The sequence below is a fragment of the Dryobates pubescens genome, chromosome 25, assembly GCF_014839835.1.
Source record: "Dryobates pubescens isolate bDryPub1 chromosome 25, bDryPub1.pri, whole genome shotgun sequence".
NCBI lineage: Eukaryota > Metazoa > Chordata > Aves > Piciformes > Picidae > Dryobates > Dryobates pubescens.
In genome coordinates this window covers 5,240,972-5,257,711 of record NC_071636.1, presented here as the reverse complement: position 1 = coordinate 5,257,711, position 16,740 = coordinate 5,240,972, and the positions used below count along the sequence as shown (strand labels likewise).

Genomic DNA, 16,740 nt, shown 5'->3' with positions numbered 1-16,740 from the left:
GTGCTCTCTGGGACACACAGCCATCCTGCTGCTGTCCTGGGGACAGCATGGAGCTGTGACATAGGTCCCTCCTGCTGTCCCATGAGTGTCCCCAGGGAGACTGGTGCCAGGGACACCTTCCTGGCACGGAGCAGCTGTGTGCACTGTGGGTTTGGCTGGGTAGGGCTGGATTCATTTCCCAGCCCAGCGCTTTGGGCTGGCCCAAGGACCTTTGGTCTCCTGCAGAGCTCGGGGGGGGCTGCCAGGTCTTGGCCAGAAACGTGTGCTGCTGGCTGCAGGCAGCTTTCAGACCCTGTCCTGCTTCTGATCTAACCTCTGCTGCTTGCTGCCAGGTGTTCCTGAAGCCAGGAGTCATCTCCAGGCTGGAGAAGCAACGTGACAAGCTGATAGCCAAGAACGTGACCCTGCTCCAGGCTGCTTGCAAGGGCTTCCTCAGCCGCCAGAAGTTCAAGAGGTTGAAGGTATCAATCCCACAGGGCATGGACACCCTCTGCCCACCAAATGCCAGCCTCTGGCTGCTGCAGAGGCTCAGTGCTGCTGTGGCATGGCCCACAGCATCCAAACTGCAGCTTACTTGAGCAGAACAGGCTGCCCCTTTGATGTTCACCCACCTTGTGGCTGCCCCTTTGAGGTCCACCCACCCGGTGGGCAGACATAGAGTCATGGAATTGTCAGGGCTGGAAGGGACCTCAAGGCTCAGCCAGTTCCAACCCTCCTGCCATGGGCAGGGACACCTCACACTGCAGCAGGTTGCTCACAGCCACATCCAGCCTGGCTGCAAACATCTCCAGGGATGAGGCTTCCACCACCTCCCTGGGCAGCCTGTGCCAGGCTCTCACCACCCTCATGGGGAAGAACTTCTTCCTCACATCCAATCTGAATCTACCCACTTCCAGTTTTGTTCCATCCCCCCAGTCCTAACTCTCCCTGACACCCTCAGAAGTCCCTCCCCAGCTTTTCTGTAGCCCCCTTCAGAACCTGGAAGGCCACAATGAGGTCTTCTTGGAGCCTTCTCCTCTCCAGACTGAACAGCCCCAACTCCCTCAGTCTGTCCTCACAGCAGAGCAGCTCCAGCCCTCTGCTCATCCTCATGGCCCTTCTCTGGACACCTTCCAGCACCTCCAGATCCTTCCTGTAACAGAGGCTCCAGCACTGGCTGCAGTGCTCCGGGTGGGGTCTCACCAGATGGAGCAGAGGAGCAGAATCCCCTCCCTGGCCCTGCTGCCTGTGCTTCTCTTGCTGCAGCCCAGGCTGGGATTGGCTCTCTGGGCTGCAAGTGCTCCCTGCTGGCTCCTGCTGAGCTTCTCCTCCCCCAGCACCCCCAAGGCCTTTTCTTCACGAGGAGCTGTGCTTTCCCTCATGAGATGTGCATCGACGAGGCCAGCGGCTGTGCTGCCGTCCCCCGCGGCGCGGAGCTCCTCCGCCGGCCAGGGGCTTGCTGCCGGCAGGCTGAGTGCCGCTGCTTGGCTGTATCCCCCACAGATCCAGCGCCTCGCTGTCCGCTGCATCCAGAGGAACCTGCTGCTCTTCCAGGCGGTCAGGCACTGGCCCTGGTGGCAGCTGCTGAGCCGCCTGCGGCCCCTGCTCAGCGTCAACCTCGCCGACGAGCAGCTCCACGCCAAAGAAGTACGCTCCGGGGGGGGGCAGAATGGGCTGGGGGAGAAGAATAGGAGAGCAGGATGGGATGGGATGGGATGGGATGGGATGGGATGGGATAGCAGAATCATAGAATCAATAAGGTTGGAAGAGACCTCAGAGATCATCCAGTCCACCCTGTCCCCCAACACCTCCTAACTAACTAAACCATGGCCCCAAGTGTCACATCCAGTCCCCTCTTGAACACCTCCAGGGAGGGGGACTCCACCACCTCCCTGGGCAGCACATCCCAATGGCCAATCACTTTCTCTATGAAGAACTTCTTCCTAACATCCAGCCTGAATCTCCCCTGGCACAGCTTGAGACTGTGTCCTCTTGTTCTGCTGCTGCTTGCCTGGGAGAAGAGACCAACCCCCAGCTGGCTACAACCTCCCTTCAGGGAGTTGTAGAGAGCAATAAGGTCTCCCCTGAGCTTCCTCTTCTCCAGGCTAAGCAACCCCAGCTCCCTCAGCCTCTCCTCCCAGGGCTGTGCTCCAGACCCCTCCCCAGCTTTGTTGCTCTTTTCTGGACACCTCCAAGTGTCTCAATGTCCTTCTTAAACTGAGGAGCCCAGAACTGGACACAGGACTCAAGGTGTGGCCTAACCAATGCTGAGTACAAGGGCACAATGAACTTCCCTTCTCCTGCTGGGATGGGGACAGCAGAATGGGAGGGATGGGGACAGCAGAATGGGAGGGATGGGGAGCACTGGGGAGGTTGGAATGGATGGGGTGGGATAGATTGGGATGGCATGGGATGGGATTCTTTAGGGGCTCTGCCTGGTGGGTCAGCCACATTGGAAGCCACTTCTGCCAGGGCAGAGATCTTTTCCTCACCATCCAGAAGTCATCATCTCCATTTCCCCCCTCCTGAGTAATGTGCCCTGCAGAGATGTGGAGGGAGAGGCAGCTCTCCTTTCTTAGAGGGCCAGAAGCAAATGCACCGTGTCCCTGGGGCCAAAGCCCCATGCCAGGGCTGGGGCAGCCCCACTGCCCTCCCTGTGCCCCCCTGGCAGCTTGCTGAGGCTGGATCCACTGCAGCCAGCCCCCTGGGGACAGGTGCTCCCCATGCCTGTGTGAGATGGTGGATGATGAGCAGCCAAACACCTTCTCAGTGTGGGGGACTCTGCTCCGTGCTGTCGCCAGAGCTCTGCTGGCTTCCAGCTGCGCTGCCACCGCTGATGGGGGGACATTAAAGGGCATTTTCTGACCCAGAAAAGCCACCCTTGGCCCCTCTGCACTGGTCTGAGACCTGCCCCGGATTCTCAGCCTGTCTTCCCCGGAGTCCTGCTCCTCCTCTTGCCTTAGTGAGGGTTTAACAAGACGTTTTCAGGCTGATCCGGGCAAAATAAAAGCTGCCCAAGCCTCCGCGCCTCCCTCCAAGCCCACGGGGGGAAGGATCAGGCCCCGTCCCCCCCCAGCCCCTGGTTTTATCACAGCGCTGCACGTTCTGCTCAGCTGTCGGAGATCAAAGCGGGAGCAGGCTCCGCGGAGCAGCTCCTTCAGGCTGCCCGAGGAACAGCATCACAGGCAAACCACGTTGCCTCTGTGATAACCTTGCCAGGGCCCCAGGAACGCTCTGAGAGCAGCTCTGAGGCCTTTGGCTGCTCATCCCGAGCCTTTGAGGTGGTTTTTTTTCCCCCCTCCCCCCGCGGTGTGCTCTGTTACACACCAGAGCTGACATTCCCTCCGACCAAATCCATGGCAGGAGGAGCTGCAGCCCCAGCAATCTGCAGCCTTCAAAGGATGCCTCCTGATTTGTCTTAATAAGGCAGCCACGTCTCTCCTGCTTACTTGGAACAGAAAAAGAGGCTTTTTTCATGGTTGTTACATATTTCTCCCTCCCTTTCCTAACTAAACCAAGCATGCTGGGGCTCTCCGTGGACCTTTCCTTTCCAATCTGCCCTTAGGAGGAGCTGGCAGCGCTGAGAAAGAAGCTGGAGAAATCTGAGCAGGCTTGCAGTGAGCTCAGGCAGACCACAGAGAAGCTGGAGAGCAAGGTAGACCTTCCCCCCTCACCCCCCCAGCCCCCTCTAAACAGTCCCTCTGCTGCAGTCCCTGCTTGGTCGGGTTGGGAAAAGAGCCACCCCGGGGGGTAAATGTGAAAGCACAGAAGCAGATTGGTTTGGGTGGGAAGGGACCTTGGAAGCTCATCCAGTCCCACCCCCTGCCCTCAGCAAGGTCACCTTCAGCTGGAGCAGGTTGCTCAGGGTCCCAAGCAACCAGACCTGGAATCACAGAATCAGTCAGGGTTGGAAGGGACCTCAAGGATCTTCTAGTTCCAACCCCGCCGCCGTGGGCAGGGACACCCCACACTAGAGCAGGCTGGCCAGAGCCTCATCCAGCCTGGCCTTAAACACCTCCAGGGATGGGGCCTCAACCACCTCCCTGGGCAACCCATTGCAGGTTGCAGAGATGTTCTGCTGGCACCATAACACCAGGATGCAGCCAGCAGATCCATCCCAGCAGGAGAAGCTGAGGGCTGGGTGGGGGCCGGGTGACCGCAGCCAGCTGCGGCTCTCCCGGCAGGGCTCAGATAAGCTGCGGTGCCCCATGGCAGCACCAGGGGGGCCCTGCTGGGTGAGATTCCCTCCCCTGCCAGAGCAGTGGGTGCTCCAGCTGCGCCCAGAGAGCGGGCAGGATGCCCTGGGGATGGGCCATTCCTGGGGGTGTCCCCAGGGAAAGCCTCCTGTCCCCTCCAGCAAGGAGAGCTGTCACCTCGCGCTGGCACCGGTGCGTGAGGCTGGAAGGTGGCCACGTGAGTGTCATCCCTTCTGCTGACACAGGGTGTAATTAGAGTGGGGAATGACACACAGATGGATCATGTTCTCCCTGAGCTCTCAGGAGCAGGCTTGCCAGCCTCTGCTGACACCAGGAGCGGCTGAGCTTCGTGGCATGAATGCTAATGGCAAGGAGACGGCGTGCAGGAGGAGGGCTCTGCCTGGCCCCTGCCTCTCAGCATCAGCACAGAATTGCCTGCTTGGACCTTAAGACCGTGGAGGCCAACCATAACCTAGCATCTCCCTGTCCATAACTCTTAGACTGTGTCCCTAAGCAACTTGTCCAAATGTCTTTAAACCCCTCCAGGGGTGGGGACTCCACCACTGCCCAGGGCAGCCTGTCCCAGTGCCTGGTAACCCTTTAGAGGAAGAAATTGTTCCTCATGTCCAACCTAAACCTCCTCTGGGCCAACTTGAGGCCATTTCCTCTTGTCCACACTCTAACTATGGAGTCACATCAACTATGGGCTTGAACTTGTTGGAGCAGCCAAGGAGCTTGTGTAGAGGGGGCTGCAAAACATCACAAAGTGCCTTGAAGTGTCATTGGGTGGAGGGAAAGGAGCATTGGGAGCCTGCTGCTGCCAGCTGCTGGCAGTGCAGCCACTGGGCACTGCCTGGCTTCCCACTGGTGACATTGGTGGCTGCTGGTGTGCACTTACCACATACCCTAAGCACTGGCAGCTGTCAGAGGACAGGGATGAGGACACTTGGGTTGATCATGGAATCACAGAATTGTCAGGGCTGGAAGGGACCTCAAGGCTCAGCCAGTTCCACCCCCACTGCCATGGGCAGGGTCACCTCACACCACAGCAGGTTGCTCACAGCCACATCCAGCCTGGCTGCAAACACCTCCAAGTATGAGGCTTCCACCACCTCCCTGGGCAACCTGTGCCAGGCTCTCACCACCCTCATGAGGAACAACTTCTTCCTAACATCCAATCTCAATCTACCCATTTCTAGGTTTTTTTGCCATCCCCCCCAGTCCTGTCCCTCCCTGACACCCTCCCCAGCTTTCCTGTAGCCCCCTGCAGATCCTGGAAGGCCACAACTAGGTCTCCTCAGAGCCTTCTCTTCTCCAGACTGCACAGCCCCAACTCCCTCAGTCTGTCCTCATAGCAGAGCAGCTCCAGCCCTCTGCTCATCCTCATGGCCCTTCTCTGGACACCTTCCAGCACCTCCACATCCTTCCTGTAGTAGAGACTCCAGCACTGGCTGCAGTGCTCCAGGTGGGGTCTGAGCAGATGGAGCAGAGGAGGGGAATCAGCTCCCTCGACCTGCTGGCTCTGCTTCTCCCGCTGCAGCCCAGGCTGGGATTGGCTTTCTGGGCTGCAAGTGCTCACTGCTGGCTCCTATTGAGCTTCTCCTCCACCAGCACTCCCAAGGCCTTTTCTTCATGGGCTGCTCTCAAGCCAGTTGCTGCCCAGCCTGTATCGGTGCTTGGGATTGCCCTGACCCAGCCGGCTCCCAAGCACCGATACAGGCTGGGCAGCAACTGGCTTGATGAAAGGTGGCTGGCCACCCCCCTGGGCATGGTGGTGCCCAGACTGACTCCTGCTGACCTCCAGATCATCGACCTGACGACGGAGCTGTCGGATGAGCGGTACAAGAGCGACGCCACCTGCCAGGCCCTGGACGGGGAGCGGGCGGAGCGGCTGCGCGCTGCCCGGGAGCTGCAGGAGCTGCAGGTAGGAGAGCCCCGAGCCCTGCGGCCCTGCTGCTGGCCCTTGACGCAGCCTCCCTGGGCCCTGGAGATGGGTAGAGCTGCTCCTTTCCTTCCCTGCCTTTCTCCAGAGCAAACATGACCAAGTGCAGAAGAAGCTGGAGTCGGTGGAAAAGCAGCTGGAGGAGGCCCAGCAGCTGGTGCAGCTGCGCGAGATGAAGATAAGCGGCTCTGGAGGAGGTAGGGATGGCTCTGAGAGGGGAGGGATGCATGCTCTGGGCTCCTGAGGGGAGTAGAATAGGAGGGGAGTGGGATGGGATGGAATAGAGTAGAATAGAGTGGGATGGGATGGAAGGGAATAGAATAGAGTGGAATGGAATAGGAGTGGGATGGAAGGGAATAGAATAGAGTGGAATGGAATTGGAGTGGGATGGAAGGGAATAGAATAGAGTGGAATGGAATAGGAGTGGGGTGGAAGGGAATAGAATAGAGTGGAATGGAATAGGAGTGGGATGGAAGGGAATAGAATAGAGTGGAATGGAATAGGAGTGGGGTGGAAGGGAATAGAATAGAGTGGAATGGAATAGGAGTAGGATGGAAGGGAATAGAGTAGAGTGGAATGGAATTGGAGTGGGATGGAAGGGAATAGAATAGAGTGGAATGGAATAGGAGTGGGGTGGAAGGGAATAGGAGTGGGATGGAAGGGAATAGGAGTGGGGTGGAATGGAATAGGAGTAGAGTAGGAGTAGAGTAGAATGGAATAGGAGTAGGATGGAAGGGAATAGAGTAGAGTAGAATAGAATAGAAGAGAGGGGGATGGAATGGAGTAGGAGTAGAAGAGAGGGGGATGGAATGGAGTAGGAGTAGAAGAGAGGGGGATGGAATGGAGTAGGAGTAGAATAGAGGGGGAGTAGAACAGAATAGAGGGGGAGTAGAATAGAATTAACCAGGTTGAAAAAGACCTTTGAGATCAAGTCCAACCTCTCACCCAACACCATCTAATCAACTAAACCATTGACCTGTGGGGCTGGAAAGTTCTCCCAGTGGGTAGAGGTCCCCCAGAAATGCTGCTCCCCCCAGCCCCTGGCCACCTCAGTGTGGTTTTGGCACCCTGCCATTCTCCATTGCTCATCCAGCAGGAGGGATGGGCATGCAGGCAGGGAATCAGGACAAAGGGTGCTGCTGGCACTGCCTGGCACTGCCTGGCAGCTCAGAGTATGCTGGAAGCATGTTTTGGGTTGATGAGGAAGCTGCTGAGATACAAGTGGGATGGGATGGGATGGGATGGGATGGGATGGGATGGGGATGGGATGGGGTAGGATAAGCATGCATGCTTTGCCTAGGGTTGGACTACGTGCTAGGTTGGACATGAAGAACAATGTCTTCCCATTGAGGGTTGTCAAAGCCTGGCCCAGGCTGCCAAGTCCCCACCCATGGAGGGGCTTCAAAGCCATGCAGATGTGGTGCTGAGGACCAGTGGTGTCCTGGCAGTGCTGGGTGAATGGTTGGACTCAGTGACCTGGAAGGTCTCTTCCAACCAAAGCAATTCCATGATCCCGTGTGAGCTGGGACAGCTGCACCTCATGAGCTCGGTGTGGGTACTCATGCCATGTGGGAGCTGTGGTGTCATGGAGCATTCACCCATCTGAGCCTGGCATGGCCTGAGCACCCAGCCAGCCCCTCTGGATGTCTGTGCCTTGGCAGAGGACGAGTGGCAGGTGCGCTTCGACTGCGCCCAGACGGAGATCTCCTTCCTGCGGAAGAGGCTGGCACAGCTGGAGGAGCGGCTGGAGTCCGAGCTGGGAGCCAGGACAGGGCTGGAGCAAAAGGCAAGCTGCTGGCTGTGGGAGCAGGAGGGGTCAGGCACTCCCCAGGGTCACACTGAGGAGCCAGGGGTGCAGCTGGATGTCATCTCCTTGGTCCCGGCCAGGTGAAGCTTCCCAGGGCTGAGGCTCAGAAACGCTGCTGCTGGCTGCTGCTGGCTGCTGCTGCTGGCTGCTGCTGCTCTCATTGAGCACCTTCAAAAGTGACTTTCCATAGAATCACAGAATGGTTTGGGTTGGAAAAGCCCCCCAAGTTCATCCAGTCCAACCAGCAACCCAACACCCCCATGGCCACTGAACCATGTGCCAAAGTGCCATGGCCACATGTTTCTTGAATGCCTTCAGAGGTGGGGACTCCACCACCTCCCTGGGCTACATATTCCAATGCCTGAATGCTGCCAAAATCCAACCTTGGTCAAGGCCAGGAGTGAGCATGGGCTTGGGAAGCTCTGGAGTGAGGAAGGAATCAGTGGTGGGTCTTGAAGCGTTTGGGTTGTGCTCGCACCATCACCACTGGACACAGGTTGCCCAGGGAGGCTGTGGATGCTGTGCCCCTGGAGGTATCATAGAATCAATAAGGTTGGAAAAGACCTCAGAGATCACCAAGTCCAACCTGTCACCCAACACCTCATGAGTACTAAACCATGGCTCCAAGTGCCACATCCAATCCCCTCTTGAACACCTCCAGGGATGGGGACTCCATCACCTCCCAGGGCAGCACATTCCAATGGCCAATCTCCCTGTGAAGAACTTTCTCCTCACCTTGAGCCTAAAAGAAGAACATCCTGGTGATGCCTGGGCACATTGCCCATGGGGAGGCATGGAGGAGCAGTGCTCACCCAAGGTTGTGGTGTGGTTGGCCTGGAGAAGAGGAGGCTCAGGGGAGACCTTGCTCTCTCCAACTCCCTGAAGGGAGGTTGGAGCCAGGTGGGGGTTGGTCTCTTCTGCCAGGCAAGCAGCACCAGAACAAGAGGACACAGTCTCAAGCTGTGCCAGGGGAGGTTCAGGCTGGATGTTGGGAAGAAGTCCTTCCCAGCAAGAGAGATTGGCCGTTGGAATGTGCTGCCCAGGGAGGTGGTGGAGTCCCCATCCCTGGAGGTGTTTAGGAAGAGCCTGGATGAGGCACTTGGTGCCGTGGTTTAGTTGATCAGATGGTGTTGGGTGAGAGGTTGGACTGGATGATCTCTGAGGTCTTTTCCAACCTGGTTAATTCTATCCTATCCTATCCTATCCTATCCTATCCTATCCTATCCTATCCTATCCTATCCTACCCTCCCCTACCCTACCCTATCCTATCCCATCCCATTCTGTGATTGTATGGTCTGTCCCCCAAAGAGCTGCTGCTATGAGGAGCTGGCAGTTCCCAGGCGTTGTCATCAGGAGGGACCAAAGCCCCAGTGGCTGGGGGCAGGACACCTGCCCTGAGGCTGAGCCGCACAAACGAGCGCTCTTCATGGTCCATTACAGAGCAGTCAGCGAAGCAGCCCAGTCCTAGGAGCCTGAGTGAAGCTCAAGCAGCTCATTTGCTTCCCCAGAGCTGGCCCGGAATTACAGGCTCCATTAGCACCACACTCTGGCTTATTTAAAGTCAGTCCTTAATGAGTGCATCCTCTGGCTGCCGAGAGAGCTCTCTGCCTGCCTCCCTGGCCACAAAACCTTGTGAAGCCCCTGGGGCAGCCAGCTCCTTGGCTCCTGCAGTGGGATCAGGAGTCCACCTCTGGGGCTGACTGAGCAGGAGGGATGGGGTGGAATAGGGATGGAATAGGTGGGATGGGATGGAATAGGGTGGGATGAGATGGGATGGGATGGAATAGGGATGGAATAGGGTGGGATGGGATGGAGTAGGGTGGGATGGGATGGGATGAAATTGAGTGGGATGGCGGTAGGATGGGGATGGGATGGCATAGGGATGGAATAGGATGGGATGGGATGGAATTGAGGGGGATGGGATGGAATAGGATGGGATGGGATGGAATTGAAGGGGAGGGGATGGGATGGAATAGGGATGGAATAGAGCGGGGTGGGATGGAGTACAGTGGGATGGAATGGGGATAGGATGGGGATGGGATGGAATAGGGTGGAATGGGATGGGGATGGGATGGGATGGAATAGAGTGGGATGGGATAGAAGAAGGTGGGATGGGATAGGTATGGGAGGGAATAGGGTGGGATGAAATGGAATAGGGTGAGATGGGATGGGATGGGGTGAGAGGCGTTGGAATAGGGTGAGAGGGGATGGGATGGGGTGGGATGGAATAGGGTGAGAGGGGATGGGATAGGGAGGGATGGGATAGGGAGGGATGGGATGCTGCCAGCAGACCTGGAGTGTGAGGGGTCCGGGCAGCTACATCTTGTTTGCTGAAGGATCTCCAAAGGCCCTGGTGCCGGAGAGGGGTCGAGCCCCATGTGGGAGCATGTCCGTGGCCCACGTGCTGCAGGGCTCCTCCACAGCTCACTGTCACCTCTAGCCAGGGCTCAGTGTCACCTCTACCCACAGCTTGCTGAGGCACAAGCAGCCTGTGAGGCGGCCAAGCAGACGTCGCAGCAGCTGCGGCGGCGGTGCCGGCGCCTGGCCTGCGAGCTGGAGGACGCCAGAGTGCTCGCCGAGAGCCTGCAGGCCCGCAGCCACGAGCTGGAGAAGAGGCAGAAGAAGTGAGGCTGGTGGGGACCCCTGCCAGGGAAGGGGACACAGGGATGCTGGGGGTGCCTTTGAGGAGCCGCTCTTCCCATCCCCGTTGGCTGCTGCAGGCTGCAGCGAGCCAGGAGGTTCCTTTTGCGTCTCATTGGTGTGGGACTGTGAAATGCCTCCAGAACAGGATCATGCCCAACAGAATGGCCTCAGGTTGTGCCAGGGGAGCTTCAGGCTGGACATTAGGAGCAATTTCTTCCCAGAAAGGAGGTTCCTTTTGCATCTCATTGGTGTGAAATGCCTCCAGAACAGGATCATGCCCAGCACAATGGCCTCAGGCTGTGCCAGGGAAGGTTCAGGTTGGACATCAGGATGAATTTCGTCACAGAAAGGAGGTTTCTTTCCAGGGGAGGTTCAAGTTGGGCATTAGGAACAATTTCCTCACAGAAAGGGCTGTCAAAGACTGGGACTGGCTGCCTGGGGAGGTGGTGGAGTCGCCCTCCCTGGAGGTGGCTGTGGTGCTGAGAGGCATGGCTTAGTGGCTTAGCAGAAGGGGTGGGATTGTAAGCTCTAGATGAGCTGTTGCACTTCATGATGATCTCCAAAGCTCTCTTCCAGCCTCAACAGCTCTATGGTAGCACTTGGTGGCATCATGGAGAGAGCTGCCTGGTTCCCAGGTCACTGAGTGCTGGGGCCCTCTCATGCTCAAGCTTTGATGTATCTTTGTTGCATGTGAGAAGAGACCAACCCCTCCCCAACCTGGCTCCAGCATCCCTTCAGGGAGTTGTAGAGGGTGGCAAGGTCTCCTCTCAGCCTCCTCTTTGGCAGACTAAGCAGCCCTAGTCATAGAATCATAGAACCAGTCAGGGTTGGAAGGGACCACAAGGATCATCCAGTTCCAACCCCCCTGCCATGGGCAGGGACACCCCACACTAGATCAGGCTGCCCAGAGCCTCATCCAGCCTGGGCTTAAACACCTCCAGGAAAGGGGCCTCAACCACCTCCCTGGACAACCCATTCCAGGGCTTCACCACTCTCATGGGGAAGAACTTCCTCCTCACCTCCAGCCTGAATCTCCCCACCCCCAGCTTCATTCCATTGCCCCTAGTCCTATCACTCCCTGAGATCCTGAGAAGTCCCTCCCTAGCCCTCCCCTCAGCTGCTCCTCACAAGGCTTGTGTTCAGGGCCCTTCACCAGCTTGGCTGCCCTTCACTTGTGTGGAGTGACCCAGTGATGGCAGCCAGGAGCTCCTGGGGCTTTTTGGCCAGCTCCAAAGCCCTCAGGGAGCCTCACGGCAGGAGAAGGGGCGTGCTGCTGGCTGAGGCTGCCTCCCTGCCCTTCTGCTCCCTCCAGCAGAAGGCAGCTGTGCTGCCATTGCAGACCTTCTCAGGACAGGTGGCATTTGTCCCCTCTCCAGATTTGACCTGCAGTTAGCCCAGGCCTTGGGGGAATCTGCCTTTGAGAGGAGCCTCCGTGAGAAAGTGGCGCAGGAGAACACCAGCATCCGATGGGAGGTGGGCAAACTGCAGCAGAGCTTGGAGGTAAGAGGCAATCATCCCTCCCTGGCACCAGTTTGGGGGCCAGCTCTTGGGGCAGAGCTGTGATCCCTCAAGTTCCAGCAGAGGCTGCCAGGAAAATCCCAGCAAGGTGGTGCCCATCCCTGGTAGTGCAGTTCTGGGACCTCCCTGAGGGGTTTCAGCACTGTCCTCCTCTGCCAGGAGAGCAAGGGATCGCCTTGTACAAGTGATTTCCATCCCATCATGCAGCTCATTAACCCTAAGCTCACTGTGCTGAAGGCACTCGTGGTCTTCTTCACACCTCCAGCCATAAGCTCACCTGCAAGGAGCTGCAGGTCTGTGCTCCCGTGGGGTGATGCTGTGCCAGGTGCCCCTGGAGACCCTCATGGCATCAGGGCTGGGGGAAAGCCCAAGGCTGCTGCCAGCCAACCAAGGGAGGCAAAGGGAGGAGGAGAACCCCTGTGGGCACAACCCATGGGAGAGGGCAGGTGAGGTCAGGAGCCAGGGAGCAAAGCCCATTCTGAGCTGCATCCCCAGCAGTGTGGGCAGCAGGGGCAGGGAGGGGACTCTGCCCCTCTGCTGTGCTCTGCTGTGACCTCCCTTCAGGGAGCTGGGGAGAGCAAGAAGGTCTCCCCTGAGCCTCCTCTTCTGCAGGCTAAGCAACCCCAGCTCCCTCAGCCTCTCCTCCCAGGGCTGTGCTCCAGACCCCTCCCCAGCTTTGTTGCCCTTCTCTGGACACCTTCCAACACCTCAACATCCTTCCTAAGCTGAGGGGCCCAGAACTGGGCACAGGACTCCAGGTGTGGCCTGAGCAGCGCTCAGGGCTCATGATGGGAGGGGTGGGGGTGGTGTCCATGCAGGGCAGGGGCTGCCCACTGCTGCTCCAGAGTGCCTCTGCTGCTGTTGGGAACTGTCTGGGTTGTAAGGCCAAGGTGCTTGTGCCAATGCCCCCTCCCCCGCTGGGGACTCCTCTCCTGACCCTCTGCCCCCTCCCTGCCGAGCAGCAGAAGGAGGCCGAGGTGGCCAGGCTGGCACAGCAGGCGGCCGCCGCGGCCAGCCGGCTGCAGGAGCTCAGCGCCCCCAGCGCCCCGGATGCCAGCGCTGTGCCCACCCTCAAGAAGAGGCTCTGGGACCTGGAGGCCAGCGCTGGGGAGCAGAGGAAAGAGCTGGAGCGGCAGACGGCCGCAGTCGATCACCTGGAGCAGGTACTGTGGTCCCCCTGGGCGCATCCAGCCCAGCACCAGCACCAGCACCAGCCCTCCAGGCTGCTGGGGCACTGCTGGGGCATTCAGCTTTGGGTCTTTCAGCTCCACCAGAGGCTGGAGCTGGAGATAGAGAGGATGAAGCAGATGCACCAGAAGGAGCTGGAGGACAAGGAGGAGGAGCTGGAGGACGTGAGGCAGTCCTGCCAGAAGAGGGTAGGTTGGTGCTGAGTGTGGTGGGGGCAGGGTGCTGGCTGCCCCTCCTTCCACAGTGCACAGGAGGATCCACCAGCCCCACGGGCTTGCTTAGCCTGGAGAGGAGGAGGCTCAGGGGAGACCTTCTTGCTCTCTCCAGCTCCCTGAAGGGAGGTTGCAGCCAGGTGGGGGCTGGTCTCTTCTCTCAGTACAAGAGGACACAGTCCCAAGCTGTGCCAGGGCAGGTTCAGGCTGGATGTCAGGAAGAAATTGGTCCCAGCAAAAGAGATTGGCCATTGGGATGTGTTGCCCAGGGAGCTGGTGGAGTCCCCATCCCTGGAGGTGGTTAAGAAGAGCCTGGATGGAGTGCTTGGTGCCATGGTTTAGCTGATTAGGTGGTGTTGGGTGAGAGGTTGGACTGGATGATCTCAACCTGGTCCATTCCATTCCATTCCATTCCATTCCATTCCATTCCATTCCATTCCATTCCATTCCATTCCATTCCACTCCACTCCACTCCTCAGGGTGGCTGAGAGCTGCTTTCCCAGCAGCAGCCCAGCCTGAGCAAGGGTCACACTGTTCTTTGCTGCAAGAGTGGTCAGGCACTGGAACAGGCTGCCCATGGAGGTGGTGGACTCACCATTCCTGGGGGTGTTTAACACTTGGGGCCATGGTTTGGTGGCCATGGTGCTGTTGGGGTGGTGGTTGGACTTGGTGACCTTAGAGGGCTTTTCCAACCCCAATTATTCTATGATGCATCCTTAGTTTCAGCCCAGGGCTCCTCCTAGAGTCCTCCCTGTCCTCCTGTGCCTCCATCTCATCACCCTGTGCAGAGAGCAGGGCACTGCCAGCGTGGCTGGAGGAGGTGCTGTGCCTCAGCCCGCACTCAGCTGCCCTCAGCCCACACTTCATCCTTCTCTCCTTCACCCTGCATGGCCCCAGGGCTGTTTTCCAAACGACTACATGGCAGAGACAGCCTGGAGAGCCAGCAGCCTTCAGCAGCTTGCTCCCATTCCTGTTTTAAACCCAGGCTGAGCAGCAGCTGGGGCTGCAGGAGGTGGCTGGGACAGGGAGGGCTCCAGGGAGCTGTGCCAGGGTCACAGCCTGGCACGGTGGCTCCTGCAGGCACAGCCAGGCAGCTGCTCAGGAGGGGAGGAGCAGGCTGGCAGCAGGCTGCCTTGGCTTGTCAGCACATTTGCACCACCAGCACCCAGCTGGCCTTGCTGGGCCTCTCTCAGCTGCATGGCAGAGCTCTGGGGTGGCTGCCCCAGTGCTGGGCTCCTCCTGATGCTGCTGCAGTGCTCTGAGCAAGAAGGATGAAGGCTTGGTGCTGGCTCTCAGGCTCCCTCTGCTCCTGGCTAGCAATCCTGCCTTTATGGCACACTCTGCCCTGCAAGGCCACTGCCCTGCCCTCACTGGTGGGCACCTGGAGCAAGGAGCATGTTCCTTGCCTTGTTTGTGGCCAGGGGATGAGCTGAGGAACCGTGGAGGAATTATGCAATCATGGAATGGGTTTAGTTGGAAGAGCTCAATCCAACCCTGAACCAGGGCACCCCTGAACCAGGGCACCCCTGAACCAGGGCACCCCTGAACCATGGCACCACATCCCCACAGCTCTGAAACCCCTCCAGGGATGGAGACTCCACCACTGCCCTGGGCAGCCTGGCCCATGCCTTTGCAACCCTTTGGGGGAAGAAACTGTTCCTCATGCCCAACCTAAGCCTCTCTCAGCCACTCCTCAGCAGACTCATGCTCTAGACCCTCGAGCCACCCTCTCTTTTCTGGCTTGGCTAAAGGCTCCATGTAACCACTCCAGAGCTGCAGGTACAGCCCTCAGGGACCTCAGACCATGCCTTGCAGGCAGAGTGCCTCAAAGATGCCAACATGTCCCCAGAAAGTCCTGCAGGCACCAGGACAGCTTCCTCTGCTCCTCCTGCTCAGGAGCAGCTGCACTGCCTTGAGGGCAGGAGTGGCTCTGAGGGCTTTGGCCCCTTCCTGGTTCCCAGCCCCAGCTGCAGCTCTGGGAGGCTTTGGTGTGCACCCTCTGCCAGCAGCTACCAGATCCCTGCTGTGGTGGTGGCCACATCCTGCCAGGACCTGGGGCTGTGGCCACGCTCTGAAGTGTTTTTCCCTTCTGCTGTGCACAGCTCAGGCAGCTGGAGATGCAGCTGGAACAGGAGGATGAGGAGAGGAAGAAGGTGCTGCATGAGAAACAGGACCTGGAAGGGCTCATCAGCACCTTGTGTGAGCAGGTAAGAGGATGCTGCCTACCTTGGGGCCAGCCTGGTGGGGCTGAAGGGTTCCCCCCCTCTCCTCACTGCTACCTCCTGGCCAGCCAAAGTGGCTTGCTGGCCTTGCCCCAGCCCCAAAGGCTGCCTGTGGAAAAGGGAGTGTGGAAGTGTGTGTGGAGAGGACAGCAGCTGGGTTCTGCACACACAGGCAGCTGGCTGCCACGGCCTCTGTGCTTGCCTCTGCCCAGCACCAGGCAGCAGAGGAGTGGCCTGCAGTGCAGCAGGCACTGGGTGCCAGGCTGTGGGCATCAGAGAGTCACAGAATCAGCCAGGTTGGGAAAGACCTCAGAGATCATCAAGTCCATCCTGGCACCTGATACCTAACACCACCTGATCAACTAAGCCATGGCTCCTAGTGCCACATCCAGTCCCCTCTTGAACACCTCCAGGGGTGGGGACTCCACCACCTCCCTGGCCAGCACATTCCCATGGGCACTTCCCCTTTCTGGGAAGAACTTCCTCCTCACCTCCAGCCTGAACCTCCCCTGGCACAGCTTGAGACTGTGTCCTCTTGTTCTGCTGCTGCTTGCCTGGGAGAAGAGACCAACCCCCACCTGGCTACAACCTCCCTTCACAGAGTTGTAGAGGGCAAGAAGGTCTCCCCTGAGCCTCCTCTTCTCCAGGCTAAGCAACCCCAGCTCCCTCAGCCTCTCCTCACAGGGCTGTGCTCCAGACCCCTCCCCAGCTTTGTTGCCCTTCTCAGGACACCTTCAAGTGTCTCAGTGTCCTTCTTAAGTTGAGGAGCCCAGAACTGGACACAGGACTCAAGGTGTGAGCTGAGCACAGGGCAGAATGAGCTCCCTGATCCTGCTGGCCACACTGTTCCTGATGCAGCCCAGGATGCCACTGACCTTCTTGGCCCCCTGGGCACACTGCAGGCTCATGTTCAGCCTACTCTCAACCAGCACCCCCAGCTCCCTTTCTGCCTGGCTGCTCTCAGCCACTCTGCCCCCAGCCTGTAGCTCTGCCTGGGGTTGTTGTGGCCAAAGTGCAAACCCAGCACTTGGAC

General features: G+C 58.5%; 1 protein-coding gene across 1 annotated transcript in view; it reads left to right on the top strand.

Moving 5' to 3' along the window:
• MYO18B (myosin XVIIIB) overlaps nt 1-16,740 on the top strand; it is an 83,365-nt gene that overhangs the window by 33,506 nt on the left and 33,119 nt on the right. Inside the window, exons 22-32 of the mRNA XM_054173281.1 lie at nt 333-461; nt 1,483-1,626; nt 3,545-3,634; nt 5,980-6,099; nt 6,206-6,314; nt 7,779-7,903; nt 10,394-10,548; nt 11,944-12,067; nt 13,048-13,248; nt 13,351-13,461; nt 15,588-15,692. Of these exons, the coding sequence (XP_054029256.1) occupies nt 333-461; nt 1,483-1,626; nt 3,545-3,634; nt 5,980-6,099; nt 6,206-6,314; nt 7,779-7,903; nt 10,394-10,548; nt 11,944-12,067; nt 13,048-13,248; nt 13,351-13,461; nt 15,588-15,692 (1,413 nt within the window). The remainder of the gene's footprint in view (nt 1-332; nt 462-1,482; nt 1,627-3,544; nt 3,635-5,979; nt 6,100-6,205; nt 6,315-7,778; nt 7,904-10,393; nt 10,549-11,943; nt 12,068-13,047; nt 13,249-13,350; nt 13,462-15,587; nt 15,693-16,740) is intronic.